At 46.7% G+C, this 16,646-nt stretch overlaps 1 protein-coding gene across 2 annotated transcripts in view; it reads right to left on the bottom strand.

The window, feature by feature from the left end:
* Positions 1-4,532: 4,532 nt before the first annotated feature.
* The window catches only part of ZNF541 (zinc finger protein 541), a 31,836-nt gene continuing 19,722 nt past the window's right edge, over positions 4,533-16,646 (bottom strand). For both annotated transcript variants that reach the window (XM_004440199.3, XM_087422284.1), the window contains exons 8-15: positions 16,369-16,432; positions 15,602-15,744; positions 15,087-15,190; positions 13,859-13,934; positions 13,190-13,278; positions 5,146-5,286; positions 4,785-4,966; positions 4,533-4,698 (exon numbers count right to left, since the gene is read on the bottom strand). In XM_004440199.3, the coding sequence (XP_004440256.1) occupies positions 4,533-4,698; positions 4,785-4,966; positions 5,146-5,286; positions 13,190-13,278; positions 13,859-13,934; positions 15,087-15,190; positions 15,602-15,744; positions 16,369-16,432 (965 nt within the window). The remainder of the gene's footprint in view (positions 4,699-4,784; positions 4,967-5,145; positions 5,287-13,189; positions 13,279-13,858; positions 13,935-15,086; positions 15,191-15,601; positions 15,745-16,368; positions 16,433-16,646) is intronic.

Genomic DNA, 16,646 nt, shown 5'->3' with positions numbered 1-16,646 from the left:
GGCGCCCTCTGCCGGCGGAGGCTGAAACTGGCTTGGGAAAGCCAGTGAAATACTTGAGAGACGGGGAACAAAACGGAGAGCGGAGGTTCTCCAACTGTGGTTTCATGAAAACATAGCCGGAGAGAGCCTGTTAAAAATTCAGGTTTGAGCATGCCTAGTGCCCACATCTTAGTTTTTAATACCCTTCTCCAATAAAAGGAACCAGGGATCCTTGGATAAATGGCTGGTTCTAGGACTGGGCAGGAAATTACACAAGATGAGCCTGGAGCATCTTGTAGCGCCAGAAAGAAAGCGTCGCGTGTGAGCGCTCTCTCACTCTCACACACACACACACACAAACACACACGACGAGGTATGTCAGAGAGACACAGGAGCCAACTGATACAGCTCCCAATGGCCAAAGCTGGAACAATTTGACCAACAAAATAAAGTAGTATGGGATTATAACCCAGTGTATAAAATACCCATGAGCCCATGCTGATATAAATGAATAAATAAATGAGGGAGAATAGACAAATATTCTGTGCAGAAGAATTCCAAATAGTTTATGTAAATACACCTTCAAGAAGGTGGAGCTGGGCCTGCCCCGCCCCGTGGCTTAGCGGTTAAGTGCGCGGGCTCCGCTACTGGCGGCCGGGGGTTCGGATCCCGGGCGCGCACCGACGCACCGCTTCTCCGGCCATGCTGAGGCCGCGTCCCACATACAGCAACTAGAAGGATGTGCAACTATGACGTACAACTATCTACTGGGGCCTTGGGGAGAAAAAGGAGGAGGATTGGCAATAGATGTTGCTCAGGGCCGGTCTTCCTCAGCAAAAAGAGGAGGATTGGCATGGATGTTAGCTCAGGGCTGATCTTCCTCACACACACACAAAAAAGGTGGAGCATAGCTCTTCATGTGTGCTAAGTGTGGCCTGTGCACAGTGATTTCCTTCCACCCAGTACAGTATGGGAAGGGAGGGGGGCGGGGACCAAGTTTACGGTGCAGAAACCTGATGAACACTGTCAGCCCTTGACTGAGGATAATGTCAGCGTGGTGAGTCACGTTGATAGTGTGAACCCTCAACAACATGTGGCAAAAAGGGCACTTCACCTCTGCGGTCTTCCTCCCAGCTTAATCGTGGGAAAAATATCAGACAAATCCCACACGAGACACATTCATCAAGATATCTAACCAGGACTCCTTAAAAGTCATCCAAAACAGGTAAAGTCTGAGGAACTGTCACAGCCAAGAGGAGCCTAAGGAGACATCACTACCAAATGTAATATGGTGTCCTAGGTGGGATCCTGGAACAGAAGAGGGGCATTAGGTAAAAACTAAGGAAATGTTAATAAAACATGGACTTTAGTTAATAATAATGTATCAATATTGGTTCATTAGTTGTAACAAATGTACCATACTAATGTAAGATGTTAATAGTAGGGGAAACTGGGTGCGGGGTATATGGGAATTCTATCATCTTCCCAATTTTTCTGTAAATCTGAAAACTATTCTAAGAAAGCTTCTTTAAAAAACTTCCAGTTCTAGGGCCCTACCCTCAATGATTCTGATTATAATAGTCCATGTCAGGGACTGGGTATGGTATATGAGCTTTTTTTAACAGGACCCCTAGATGATTAGGATGCAGATAATTCTGGGAACACCTGTTGAGAAAATGCTGTATCTGGGGATGGGGGCGGGGGTGGGCTGAGGGGGGCTAATTCACAAGAAACCTTCCCCCAACTCTCTTCTTACATTCAGAGACTCTCCTGGACCACCCACTTGTGGTTGCCACTGTATTCTGGCCACAGATCAGGTTGGGGGTGAGTCTGGATTACCACAAGCGGTTTCGGTTCCGTGTCCCTCTAAGCAGCACTATTATAAAAGCTTCCGTTTGTTTTAAGCTGTTAAATTTCAGGGTAATTTCTTATGCGGCAATAAACTAATATACCGCCTAACCCTTTAAGCCAGAGTCTTTCCTTTCCAGAGTCATCAAGCTTAACCTGTTATGCAGGGTGGGACCTAAACAATAACAGCGATAGCACGAGCGCTCATCACACAGTAGCTGCTACATTCATATGGTGCACCCTGCCAAACACGTAATTTACGTTTTCTCATTCCACAGATACGTGGGGGGTGGGCATTTTCCACCCCATTTTACAGAATGAGAAAACTGAGGCTCAAACAGGGAAAGTGACTTGCCCAAGGTCACAAAGGAAGAGGCACCAGAATGTAAATTCTGGTTCATCTGATGGCTGAGCCCTTTCTCTTAACCGCAATGCCCCAACTGCTTCAAACTCTGCTTCCTCCCCTGCCCCTCCCCCCTCCCGATCTTCAAGATTTACTGAGCTAAGTGTGGCCCCTCTGTGAAAGCTCCTGACACTACCCTCTCCCCGCTCCCCCGCCAGTCCATCAGAACACGGCACGCACTATTACAGACGCGGTCACACCTGGGTGCAACCAATCCTCTGACTGTCTCTCTTCCCCACCTGAGGTGATGGCATCTACTCAGCAGCTCAGACCCAAATCTACCCGTCCTTTTCCTTACCACCTCTCCCCGTGACGTGTGACCCGTCAACAAGTCCGAGTCTGCTTCTAAGATGCATCTCTCATCCTCGCATTTCCGTCCCTCTTCACTGCTACCCCAGGCCACCAGCACCTTACCTTAAAGCCTTCTATCTACCCTCCAGGCCAGTAATCTTGCCTCCTACAACCTCCACACAGCAGCCAGCCAGTTCTCTAACACCCTCTGCTAGTCCCCTCGGCAGAGTTGGCACTGTGCCGTGCCGTGGCCTGGAACCCAGGTCTCCTTCCCTGGCCGTCCACCTAACACCAGCTGCCACTCTCTGCTCACTCCCTGGGACTCGGCACCCTGCTTTACTTTCTTCACATCACGTTGTGGCAGTCACAAGGTCTGCCTCCCCAGGAGCCATTCCTGCCTCCTCTTCTCTTCCTGGCAAACGGAATTACAGTTTTGACCAGGTGGCATCAAACTTGAGGGAGCACATGGCTTTTTCCTAGTCCTGAAGACAAATCTTTTTTTTTAATTTTTTTTATTTCATCAGGGTTCCTCTTTTTTATTTATTTTTTTGGTGGGGAAGATTGGTCCTGAGCTAACATCCGTTGCCAATCCTCCTCTTTTTGCTTGAGGAGGATGGTCCCTGAGCTAACATCTGTGCCCATCTTCCTCTACTTTGTATACGGGGCACCGCCACAGCATGGCTTGATGAGCGGTGCATAGGTCTGCGCCTGGGATCTGAACCTGTGAACCCCAGGCTGCTGAAGCGGAGCATGCGAACTTAACCACTATGCCACTGGGCCAGCCCCGTGGAGGCAAATCTTGAATGTCTAGGGTAGCTGTGGCCATTTCCCTCCCCACTGCTGGGGATCAGTTTAGAAACAGCATGGCCTACGGTTCTGGCTGGTAAGACCTGAGGGGCCTTCTGCTGGCGGCTGCTACAGGCTTTCCTCATTCTTAAAGAGGGGCACAAGGAAGGGAGGGACGTGCTCTCCTCCCTGCACTCCCAAGGTTCGGATGCTGGTGAGGGAGGAGGTATTCTTGCTGCTGCCGCAGCCAACACACTGAGGCTGGCCGCTGCTGGGAGGCCTTGATTTCCTGGCTGAGCCGCTGCCCACCAGACGTCCTGATTGCTTAAACCTGCGCTGACTCTTCTGTTACTTGTGGCCAAAAGCATACCCACGATCAGTGTCTAAAATCACCTTCTCGCTGTATTTATTACTGCTACTTTCCCAGCCCCAAAATGTAAGCTCCGTGAGGACAGGGGCTTTGTCTCTCTGTCGTCACTGTGTCCCAGTCACGTGGATTGGGCACCGTCCAGCACGTCCGACAGCAGGCACTTGCTGAATGAACGAATGGCCCCCAGCTCCTCCAGGGCAGGGACTCGGCCTACTCTCTGTGGTTCCAGCGAGGGGCAGGCGCTCAAAAGCCTCTGCTGGATCAACGGGCCAGGGAAGCCAGAAGACAGCTGCTCAAGAACCCAATTTAATAAGATTTACAAGTCGACACGTACAAAAAAACCTAACAATGTACAAGTCACTGCAAGACCAGGGACGGAATCCGGAATGCAGAGAGACTCCCCGGCTGAAGGGGACCCAACAGGTCGGAGATCTGAAGGTATTTTCCCAGTGATTCTCTACGTCTTGGCCTTATCTAACAAATGTAACCAAACCCCCAAACTGAGGCTGAGATTTAAGAGCTACCCGGATCTAACTTGTTCCCTCCCTGAGCCTCCCTGCTGTGGGAGGAGTGGAATTAAAAGAAGGGGAGAGACTATTAGCCTAAAGAGGATGAAGCCTCCGGCACCAGCTGACGGGGACAGGGATGTCACAGTGCTCCGATGACCGGGCGCTTCTCCTATTTATGACCAATGCCCGTACTGTTTGCAGGCTGGGCTGCCCAGTGCGGGAGAGTGTGGGTGGGGGGAGGCAGAGGGGTGCCCTAACACCTTGGAGAGGCCGAAGAGAGACGTGAGGTGACGGGGCTGGAGGTCCCCTCCCCGACTTGCTGCCTCACCCCTGCGCCCAGCTAGAATCACCACTGCAGGGGGCCGATGCCAGCCCCTATCTCCTCCTCCTCCTCCTCCTCCTTCAGCTGGAAGGGCTTCACCGGCCACTTCACCCTGACGACAGGCTCCACGTGGTCCTGAAGCCGGTGTCGCTTCATGTGGGCATTTCGACTCTTGATCTTGTCAAACACCCTGTGGAGTCACCAGAGGACAGGGGTCAGAGCAGGGGGACCCAGGTCGCCCTGAGGCGGATCGCAGGGGGCTGAAGGCACCGGTACCTCTCACACTCCCTGCAGGGAAAAACGCCCTGGCCCTCCACGCTCCCTGGTGCCTCCGGGGTCCGCTTGGGGCCGGCGTTCGGGCTGGAGTTGAGGATGGACTCCCTCTTGTAACTCTTGGTCTTTATCTTTAACTCAGGGGTTGGACGGTGGCTGGGTCTCTCCCGGGGGCTGCAAGTGACCTGCAGAGGGGGCAAAAACAATGTTAAGGGCAAAAACTCTTCTAAGGGAGATGCTGGGATCCAGGGCACGAACGTCCTCTGCAGGAAAGCCCTTCCCACGGGGTGCCCTCCCCCACCCCCACTTGGAAGGGCAGTGGGCATCTGATGGGTGCTGGACTCCAGAGCCGCGGACTGTCTACCTTTGCTTCTGTCCTGTCCACCTCATCCGACTCTCTCTTGATCCTCTTTTCCAGCCCGGGGGCTCGGCTGCAGTCGAACTTGATCATTTTCTTCCAGATGTAATAATACTCAACACACTGGGCTACAGTCTTTGTCTGGATCTAGTGAAAGAACACAGAAGCCAGCTATAGGTAGCAGCTCACGAGCAGCTGCAAGAATTGCCATGAAGCCCCAAATCCTCGCCCCACGGGGCCAACCACTACTTTTTGAAAGCTGTCCCAAAATGTCTTTCCCCTTTGGCTTGGCATGCCCCTTGGCTACAAGGGGCAGAGAATCGCAAAGTCCTCCCGGGTGTCGAGGGTGTTCAGAGTGAAGCCACTATAGTCAACACCTCCTCAGCTCTGCACGCTCTGGGCAGCAAGTCCATCCCAGGAATCCTTCCCTATGGGAAGACGCACAAGAAGGTGCACCACAAGGGTGCTCACTGCGACATCATGCCTAATGGCCACAGGTTTACCAACGGGGCTAATGACAAGAGAATGCCCTCATGCACTGGACCACGCAGCCTTTGCAAGAACCAGGCAGAGCCCCACAGCACTGAGGAAAGGCACCCCCGAGAGAAGGAGGAGGGTTGAAGGGCATAGTTGGATCCCAGGGCATTCAGACCCCGCCATTTGCCCCTCTCTCCACTAAGAAGGGATCCCATTAACATCAACTTCTGCAAAACCAAGAAGGATGGAATAGTTTAATTGTTCTAGAAAGAATATTACTCAGGAAAATTAAATTGGCCCTTTGATATCGGGAGCTCATTTCAGAAAACATTTCTCCACGTGGATTTTCTTCAGCTTTGTGTGTATTCACAAACCAGGAGTCAAAACAGTACATCCTCTGCCTGCCTAAGAAATATCAGTAGGTTAAAAAAAAAAAAAAGTAGTTGGACTTCTGCTTCCAAACAATATGGAGCAACAGGAAGCAGACGTACCCTGCCACCCAAAACAATGAAGAGAAACAGTCAAAATACACGAAACAGTGGTTGGTAGGACGCTAGACATCAGTCAGAAATAGTCTTTTCTGAGAGACACAAAATAAACCACCACTGTCCCAACTTATTACCTGGAAGAGCTCCAGGCCGGGGCCTGGGGAGGGGGATCCAGGCAGAGCCCAGCGGACTCCCTGAGTTGAGATGGAGCAGAGTGTGCGCCTGGGGGGCCCGCAGGATGCAGTACAGCAGAGGAGAGAGCTGCACAGAGGAAGGACTCCAGAGATCTGGAGAGAGTCCCCTCCAGTATTCAGCCAAGTGCTGATCAGCACGTGCTTTGAGGAGACTGCCCAGACCTGGATAAAGAACCATCCAGAAGGATTAGAGGGAAAGGTGCCTGTCGCTCACACAGGCCAGGAATAGTGCCTGCTCCCCCCAGCCGGGGGGAACACCTCATAATTCATGGGGTGTTGGCAGAGTAATGAGAAGGGTTTTGCCTCAGTAATGAGGAATAATTAGACCTAGACAAAAAGCTGTTCTGGGCCCATCCAAAAAACTTAAAAGCAATACCCAAAAGGAACAAGTTGTTTTCAAGTAACTGTTCCAGAACATAGCTCAAGAATATTTATAAGAATGCAAAAATATCCAGTACCCAACAAGCTAAAATTCACAATGTCTGGAATCCTGTGAAAGATTACCAGGCATGCAAAGAAGCAGGAAAATATGACATATGATGGGGAGAAAAATCAACCTGTTGAAATCAACCCAGAACAGATATATATGTTAGAATTAGCAGAAAAGGACATTAAAAGTTATTATGACTGTATAATACATGTCAAAAAGTTAAGTAGGGACACGGAAGATATAAAACAGAACTTCTAGAGATGAAAACTACAATGTCTGAGATCAAAACTACACTGCATGAGATTAACGGCAGATCAGACATTGCAGAACGAAAGATTAGTGAACTTGAAGACACAGCAGTAGAAGCTACAGAAAATGAAACACAGGGAGAAAAAAATCCATAAAAATGAAAAGCATGTCAATGAGCTGTGGGACCATCACAAGAAGGCTGACACACATCTCCTCAAAGGAGAGACGAGCGACAGAAGAAACACGTGAAGACGTAAGGCTGATTTTCCCCAGATTTAATGTAAACTATAAACCCACAGATCTAAGAAGCTCAACCAACCCCAAGCACAAGAAAAAAAATGAAGAAAACCACATCAAAGCACCTCACAATAAAAATGCTCAAAACTAGTGATAAAGAGAAATTCCTACAAACAGCCAGCCAGAGAAAAAAGGCATGTTAAATACAGAGGAAAAAAGACAAGGAAATCAGTAGATTTCTTGTTGGAAACAATAAAAGCAAGAAGAATGTACAGTAACATCTTTAAATTACTGAAAGAAAAAAACCTGTCAAGCTAGAATTCTCTACTTAGCAAAGATCTTTCAAAAATGAACACAAAATAAAGACTCTTAATTTAAGACATACAAAAGTTGGAAAAATTCATTACTAGCAAACCTGCACTACAAGAAATGTTAAAGGATTTACACTTACTTCCTTCTGGAAAATGACACTAGATGGAAATATGGATCTACACAAAGAAATGCAGAGCAATGAAAATGGTAAGGATATGGGTAAGTATAGAAGACTCCTTATTATTTAAATCTGTCCAAAAAACAATTGACTGTTTAAACAAAAGTAGTAACAACATATTGTGGGGTTATAACATATGTAAAACAAAATGCATAACAACAACAGTGTAAAGGCCAGGAGGGGAGTGGAAACACGCTACCATAACGTTTCCGTTCTGCACATGGAGTAATATCAAATCACTTGAAGGTAGATTGTGATAAGTTAATGATGCTATAACTATAAATCCTGAAGCAACCACCAAAATAATAAAGAGTTATAGCCAGTAAGCCAACAAAGGAGACAAACCAGAATCCTAAAATTTACTACATTAATCCAAAAGAAGGCAGAAAAAGTGGGATGGGGAAACAAGGAGAGATGGCACAAATAGAAAACAAACAGCAAGACAATGGACTTCATCTAACCATCTCAACATCACATTCAATGTGAATGGTCTAAACACCCAGTTAAAAGGCTGAGTATCTCAGATGGAATGAAGAAACAATACACAACACATGTTCCTTATAAGAACACACTTTAAATTAAAAAACAAATAGGTTACAAGTAAGAGGATGAAAAAAGATACACATGCTAACACCCATCATAAGGAAGTTGGAGTGGTTGGCTACATTAATATCACAAAAAGTAGATTTTAGAGCAAAGAGTAATACCAGGGATAAAGAAAATCATTTTATAATGATAAAAGGGTAAATCAATCAAGAGGACATAAGAATCCTAAATGTTTATGCATCTAAATCAGAACTTCAAAATACGTGAAGCAAAAACTGATAGAAGTGCCGGGAAAAACAGATCCACAATTACAGCCAAATATTTTAATATCTCATTCTCAATAACTGCTAGAACAAGTAGACAGTAAATGTATGGAAGACCCAAACTACACTGTCAGCCATCTGGAACTGACATTTATAGAAAGAACTCACCACCAAGAGCAGAATACACCTTCCTCGAGTGTACTCAGATCATTTACCAAGACGTAGACTAGGTTCTGGGCCACGAACAAGGATCAATAAATTTAAAAGGATTCAAGTCATACAAAGTATTTCTCTGACCACAATGACATTAAATGAAAAATCAATAACAGAAAAGATCTGGAAAATCCTCAAATATTTGGAGACTAAATAACACACTTCTAAATAACTCATAAGTCAAAACAGAAATCAAAACGGAAATGAAAAAGTATTTTGAACTGAATAAAAAGGAAGACCCAACACACCAAAATTTATCAAAGCAGTACTTTGAGGGCAATTTCTAGCACTAAACACCCATATCAGGGAAGAAGAAAGGTCTCAAATCAATGACACCAGCTTCCACCTTCAGAAACTAGAAAAAGAGCAAATTAAACCCAAAGCAAGCAGAAGAAAGGAAATAATCAATATCAGAGCAGAAATCAATTAAATAGAAAAATCAACAAAACCAAAAGTTGGTTCTTTGAGAAAAACCAATAAAACTGATAAGCCTATAGCCAGACTGATCAAAATAAAGAGACAAATGACCAATCTCAGGAATTAGGTGACATCACTACAGTCTATAGATACAAAAATGATAATATGAGAATATTATGAACTTTATACTAATATATCAACTTAGAAGAAATGTACAAATTCCTTGAAAGGCAAAAACTACCAACAATCACTCAAGAAGACATCAATAACCTGAATAGCTCTATATCTGTTAATAAATTGAATTTGTAGTTCAAAACCTTCCCACAAAGAAAATCCAGGCCTAGGTGGCTTCACTATCAAATATTTAAGGAAGAAATAACCAATTCTAAACAAGCTCTTGCAAAAAATTGAAGAGGAGGGAATACCTCCCAACTCATTCTGTAGGGACAGCATTACCCTAATACCAAAGCCAGACGACGATATTACAAGGAAAGAAAACCACAGACCAATATCCCTCATCAACATGTTTAGGTGAAAAATCCTAAACAAAATTTTAACAAATAGAATCCAATAATATATATAAAAATACAATACACCGTGACCAAGTGGAGCTCATGGCAGAAATGCAAGGTTGGTTTAACATCGAAAATCAATGTAATCCATCATACTAAACTAAAAAAGAACAGCCATATGAGCATCTCAATGCATGCAGAAAAAGCATCTGATACAACGCAGGATCCACTGTTGATATAAACTCTCAGCAAACTAGGAATAAAAGGAACTTCTTCAACACAATAAATGATTTCTACAGTAAACCTACAGCTAACATCATACTTAAGAGGTGCAAGATGGAATGGCTTCCCTTCTAAGATGGGGAACAAGACAAGGATGTCCACTCTCACCATTTCTACTCAACAGTGTACTGGAGGTTCTACAGTGCAATAAGGTAATAAAAAAATTAAAGGCATCCAGATTGGAAAGGAAGAAATAAAACTGTCTTTACTTGCAGATGACATGATTTTCTATGTAGAAAATCCAATGGAATCTATAAAAAAGCTACAAAAACTAATAAGTGAGTTTAGCAAGGCTGCAGAACACAAGAGCGATATAAAAATCAATTTTATTTCTATACAAACAAGCTGCAAACTATTGGAAATCAAAATAAAAAGCATATAAATTATAACAGCATAAAAATTATAAATATTAGGAATAAATCTGACAAAAGATGTGCAACATCTGTGCACTAAAAACTTCAAAACATTGCTGAGAGAAATTAAAAATTTAAATAAATAGAAAGATATACCTTCTTCATGGGGTCAGAAGACTCAGCATTGTTAAGATGTCAGTTCTAATTGATCTACAGAGTCAACATAGTACCAATCAAAATCCCAGCAGGGTTTAAATATTTTTTAAAGAAATTGACAAGCTAGTTCTAAAATTCATATGGAAATGCAAAGGACCTAGAATAGAAAAAACAACTTTGAAAAAGAATAAAGCTGAAGTACTACATTTCCTGATTTCAGCACTTACTATAAAGCTACAGTAATAAAGACAGTGTGATAATAGCTTTTTAATAGACAAATAGATCAATGGAACAGAAGTGCCCAGAAACAGACCCATACGTATATGGCCAACTGATATTTAACAAAGGTACAAAGGCAACTCAGTGGAGAAAATGTGGTCTTTTCAACAAAAGGTACTGCAGCATGTTAAATATCCACACGCAAAAAATGAACTTCAATCCATTCCTTGCACCCCATACAAAAATTAACTCAGAATAGGCCGGCCCCGTGGCTTAGTGGTTAAGTGCGCGCGCTCCGCTGCTGGCGACCTGGGGTTCAGATCCCGGGTGCGCACCGACGCACCGCTTCTCCAGCCGTGCTGAGGTTGCGTCCCACAAACAGCAACTAGAAGGATGTGCAACTATGACATACAACTATCTACTGGGGCTTTGGGGGAAAAAATAAATAAATAAAAAATTATTAAAAAAAATTAACTCAATGGATCATAAATCTAAATATAAAATCTAAAACTATAAAACTTCTAGAAGAAAACATAGGAGAAATCTTTGTGACTTTGAGTCAGGCAAAGATTTCTTAGAAATAAACCAAAAGCGCAGTCCCTAAAAGAAAAACTAAGAAGTTGAATTTAATAAAAATTAAAATTTTTTCTTCAAAAGACACTGTTAAGGGGCCAGCCCCGTGGCCTAGTGGTTAAGTTCAGTGCACTACGCTTCAGCAGCCTGGGTTCTGTTCCTGGGTGTGGACCTACACCTCTCATTGGTGGTCATGCTGTGGCAGTGACCCACATATAAAATAGAGGAAGACTGGCATGGATGTTATTAGCTCAGGGCGAATCTGCCTCAAGGGGAAAATAAAAAAAAAAAACAGTGTTAAGAGACTGAAAAGCTGTAGATTTGGAGAAAATATTTGCAAAGCATATATCTGGATAAAGGACTTGTGTCCAGAACAAATAAAGACCTCCTACAACTCAATAAAAACACAAACATCCCAATAAAAACATAGGCAAAAGATATGAACCGACACCTCAGCAAAGAAGGTGCACAGAGAGCAAAGAAGCACATGAAAAGATGCTCAGCATCATCAGTAACTAGGGAAATGCAATGAGATACTGCCTCCAATTAGAATGGCTCAAATTAAAGAGACTGACCATATCAAGTGTCGGTGAGGGTGTGGAGTAACTGGAACTCTCGTCCCCGCTGGTGGAAACGGGAAATGGTACAACCCCTTTGGAAAACAGTTGGGCAGTTTCTTAAAAAGTTAAACATACACCTACCCTATGATCCACTCATTCCCCCGTAGGTATTTACCGCTGAAAAACAGTACACGTACATATAAAGACTTGTACATGAACGTTCACGGCAGCTTTATTTATAATTGCCGATAACTGGACACCACCCAGATAGCCATCAATAGGTAAATGAGTAGATAACCTGTGGTACATCCATACAACGGAATACTCTTCAGGAGTGAACTACTGGTACACAACAATATGGATGAACCTCAAAATCTCAAAATAATTATGCTGAGTGTAAGAAGCCAGACAATGCAAATTAATTTATAGTGACAGAAAGGAGATAAGGAGTTGACTAGGGACGGGGGTGGCAGGAAAGAGGGATTCCCAAGGGGCAGGAGGAAGCTTTTGGGGGTGATGGCTGTGTTCGCTATCTTGATTGTGACGATGGTCTTACAAGTGTACGAATATGTCAAAACAGCAAATCTTACCTTCCATCATGTACAGTTTTATGTATGTCACGTTAAAAAAAGAACAAACAAACCAGCAGGATATTAAGTGTAGTATGATCTCATCCTTTCTTAAGTACACGAATATATGTGTGTAGCCAGCCTTGGTGGTCTAGTGCTTAAGATTCGGCACTCTCGTGGCCTGGGCTCGTTTCCCGGTCAGGGAACCACACCACCCATCTGTCCTCGTCGTACTGGCAGGACAGTGGCAGCTGTGTGTTGCTGTGATGCTGAATGCTACGCCACCAGTATTTCTAATACCAGCAGGCTCACCCATGGTGCACAGGTTTCAGCCGAGCTTCCAGACTAAGACAGACTAGGAAGAAGGACCTGGCCACCCACTTCTGAAAAAATTGGCCATGAAAACCCTATGGATAGCAGCGGAGCACTGTCTGATAGAGTGCTGCAAGGGGAGAGGATGGTGCAAAAAAACCAGGCAGGGCTCCACTCTGCTGTCCACAAGGTCACTAGGAGTTGGAATCAACTCGATGGCACTAAGCAAAATATATGTGTGTGATACCTGTATGGGCAGAGAAATGCCTGAAGTGTACAAACCCAATAGTGAGAAGTCACTCAGAAGTGGGACTGCGGGGAAGGACGTGGAGGGCTTTATTTCGACCATGTGATGCATTTCTACTGTTGTTCACAACGATGGCTTTTCAAAATGATAAACTGCTTTACACTATGAGCAGAGTGTCACCCCTGAGGGGCCCTTCCCTCTAGCTCAGCTCAGCTGTGTGAGGTGAACCCTCGTCTACACCAGCCTGCCCAGGTTCGCCTTACCGTCTTGTGTATCAAGTAAAAGTCCTTCTTGTGGGCACAGAACGCCTTCTTAAAGAGCCTCTTCTCTACGGGGGTCCAGTTGTCCGAACCTGTCGGAGAAACAGCCAAGAGAGGGAAGGACGTTTCTCCTTCTGGGACCACAGCTGCAGCGGAAATGCAGACCACCCTTCTTTCTAAAGTGGCCATTACTGAGAGCCAATCATGCGCCAAGCATTCTGCGAAGCCCCTAAGTTGCTTTATTTCATACAACTCTCACAAAAACCTTAGCAGGTAGGGACCATTACTATCCTCACTTTACAGATATAGCAACTGAGGCTTCCATTGCTTGAAAGCCTTGCCAAGGGCAGGTGGGGGCCCCAGGCTGCCTGACTCCCGGGCTGGTGTGCTCGGCCGCTGACCCTGAGCCTGCCTCCACTTCTCCGGGGCCAGGAGCATCCCCCTCCTGGCTGGGCAGAGCCCACTAGGAAACCTCTGGAAAAGGGGAAGGTAGGATCCAACTAGAAGAGAACAGCGCCCACTGAGTTGCCCTGGAGAGGATAAGCCCTTCTGGAAAGGCTAGCGAAGCCCCCACGAGAACTCCAAGAGGCTTAGGCAGAGCTGGCCACTGAAACTGGTGGGTCACGGGGGCTCAGCCGGGCAAAACCACGCCAGCAGCCTTGCTCCAGTCACCTGTGTAGCGGTAGTCGGTGAGCGGGTGAGTCCGCGGCTTCTGGGGTCCTCTCAGTAAGAGGGTCTCCAGGGCAACCTGGAACAAGAGGAGCGTCAGCCTACTAACTAAGGGAGGGAAGGGGAGGTCGAGGCCCGCCCTCATGCTCTCATCATTCAAAAACCACTTACAGCCCTCGCTAAAGCCTGCCTACCCCAGGGCTACTCACAGTGCCCGTGAACTGTCTGTGGCACATCGACTACGTCACTCAGCACGCTGCTGAGAGCAGCTGACGTCATTAGTTTCAGAGCAAGATTTTCTGGATGGAGGAAGCAGTGCGTGGACTTTTTCTGGCACGAGCTCCTCGCTTCATCAAGGACCAGTGCCTGGAGCAGCACCACCCTTGCCCACTGCCCCATCTTCACAGCATTAATCACTATCTAACAGTTTTTTAAAACATATTTCCTGTTTGGCTCTCCTAAAACGTAAGCCCCATGGAGACAGGCATTTTGTCTTGCTCGCCTGTGTAACCCATCAGGACCGGCTATGTAATTTGCAGGGCCCCTTGTTCAATCATGAATAATCTCAAGACGGCAGCAGCAGAGCATTAAGCCAAGAGCGGGCCCCTCAGCTGGCCCTGGCCCCGCTGCCTTCAACATTACCAGGCACTCACTAGTGTGTGCCAGTGAACAGGTGCCGATCACTCTGCTGAGCACCCGGCCTCTCAGCTTGAGGAAAAGTGCGACCGTGGCACTGACTCTCGGGTCCCCAACTCGGGTGACGTGACTTTTCCCCTCCCACTACTCAGAGTCAGAATTTTATTTCCTAAACGTCAGGACTGTGAGAAGGGTCCCTGGAGTAGGCAGAGGCATTTCTGGTGCATCACGCATTTTCACATGTGGGTTTTTAATCAAAAAGATAAAGGTCAGTAGATAAACTAGATTAATGCAGGAGCTGGGTTGGGTCTACTAGGCTCCTCCTCCCCAGAGCCCCTGAGATAACTGCTCTGTTGTTGCCCCAGACAGATAACTAACTGGTTGACTGAGCCCACATCTGTGCATTTCCCCTACAGTTCACAGGGACCACACCAATCCCAAAGCCCCGGGCAGAAGGACAGGGGCCTCCCTTCAGTTTTCATTAACTGCAAACCCCCAAGCAGAGGGCATATGGCATGCACCTGGGGCCCCCAGCCCCAGAAGAGCAGGGAGCTTCCCAAGGCCCCTCTGAGCCCTGCCCCAGCCTCCGCCTCACCTTAACATTGCCGTGGGCTTCGTGCAGGCAGTGCAGAGCAAGCTCCAGGTTGGTGCCCCCGCCCGGCATCGCGCTGGAGCAGGCCACGTTACAGAGCTCAGTCACTGTGTTTCCAGCAAGCGGCCCCAGCGGAGTGTGAGGGAGAGGAGACACAGGGAGTCAGCGAAGGCCAGGAGGAGACTTCCCCAACAGCACAGGGTTGGGGGGGGTGCTCCTTGTCACCATCTCCCTCACATCTTGTTGAGGGCAGGCAGAGGGAAGGGAGGGACAAGGAGGAAGGCAGAAACTCTGCTCCTGGCACCTGCTCTGGACGGCCTGGCCAGCTACTGTGTGAGAAGAGGTGGGGGCGGGAGAAGGCAGCACAGGAGAAGCAATATTGGGCCGAGGACTAGCTCGGTTTCATTGACAAGTGCCCCCCGAGGGACAGTGCTTCCTGGTCAAGGCGAGAACTGGGAGGAGAAACTACTTGGAGATGGAGGAGGAAGGAGGGGCCTTGGGAACTTGGCCTCAGCCACCTCTATCCTGCGTTTCCGGGTTGGTCATCACATCTCCCCACGGCTTCCAGACCAGAGAAGCTACGTGCTCATCAATCCCAGCCAGCGATCTCTCCTGGAGCTCCGGGATCTCAGCCTGAAACCGGCTTCCTATGTTGATGTGTCTGAAAGGAGACCACATACACACAGACACGCAAGGCATACAAACGTGACTAAGACAGGAAATAAAACAGAGATGTGTGGTGTGCCCTGCTCTCTGGACACAGCCCTGCTCTACGGAAATGCATCTCTCAAACGCACTGGGTGTTCATCACCCTGACAGACACATGCAGGCATTCCAGAAACTTCTCCAGGAATACTTCCTTCCTTCCTCCAGTTTTCTTTATCACCAGATTTTTGGCCTCAGGTGTCTCTCTTGGGGTCTAGGACAGGGGAGGTAATTGCCGATACCTGGCGTGCTTCTACATCCACAGCCACATCCCTCTAACCACGTTCTATGGATACTCACGAGTCTCTCACTGTGTTATCGATTCCACCTGGAACCCCAGGGTCCTGGGCAGTCTGCCCCCATGGGCCCAACTACAGTATATCTGGACAGAAGGAATATTGAGGGAACTTCCCACATATACCTGGAGAAACCCACCACGTCTCTCCTAGGAAGGCTCAGTAACTAGACGTCATCCCCCTGCGATGAAGGAGCCCTTTGGAAAACCGACACTGGACTGCAAGGAGGGTAAACGCACCCCACTTTGGAAGGACCCTCAGGTTCTAAGTCTTTTCCAACTCACGGTTCAATGCTGATCTTGGTGTCGTCCTTCACCACACAGATGCCAAAAGGGCCATCCACTTGATCTAGAAAACACAGTGAAAAGCCTCAAGAAGACTGACTAGAAGGGATCCACAGGGCCCCTTCTGCCTGCCTTTGCAGGGCAGCTGAAAGCAGGCTCCGTAAGGTCATCTGGTACGGAGGTTCCTCAAAAAATTAAAAATAGAACTACTAAATGATCCAGCAATCCCATTTCTGGGTATTTATCCAAAAGAACAGAAATCAGGATCTTGAAGAGAT

The sequence above is a fragment of the Ceratotherium simum genome, chromosome 33, assembly GCF_057802395.1.
Source record: "Ceratotherium simum simum isolate JZ-2026a chromosome 33, ASM5780239v1, whole genome shotgun sequence".
Classification (NCBI taxonomy): Eukaryota; Metazoa; Chordata; class Mammalia; order Perissodactyla; family Rhinocerotidae; genus Ceratotherium; species Ceratotherium simum.
Note: the sequence above shows the minus strand (reverse complement) of the source record. Positions and strands in the feature narration are given on the sequence as shown.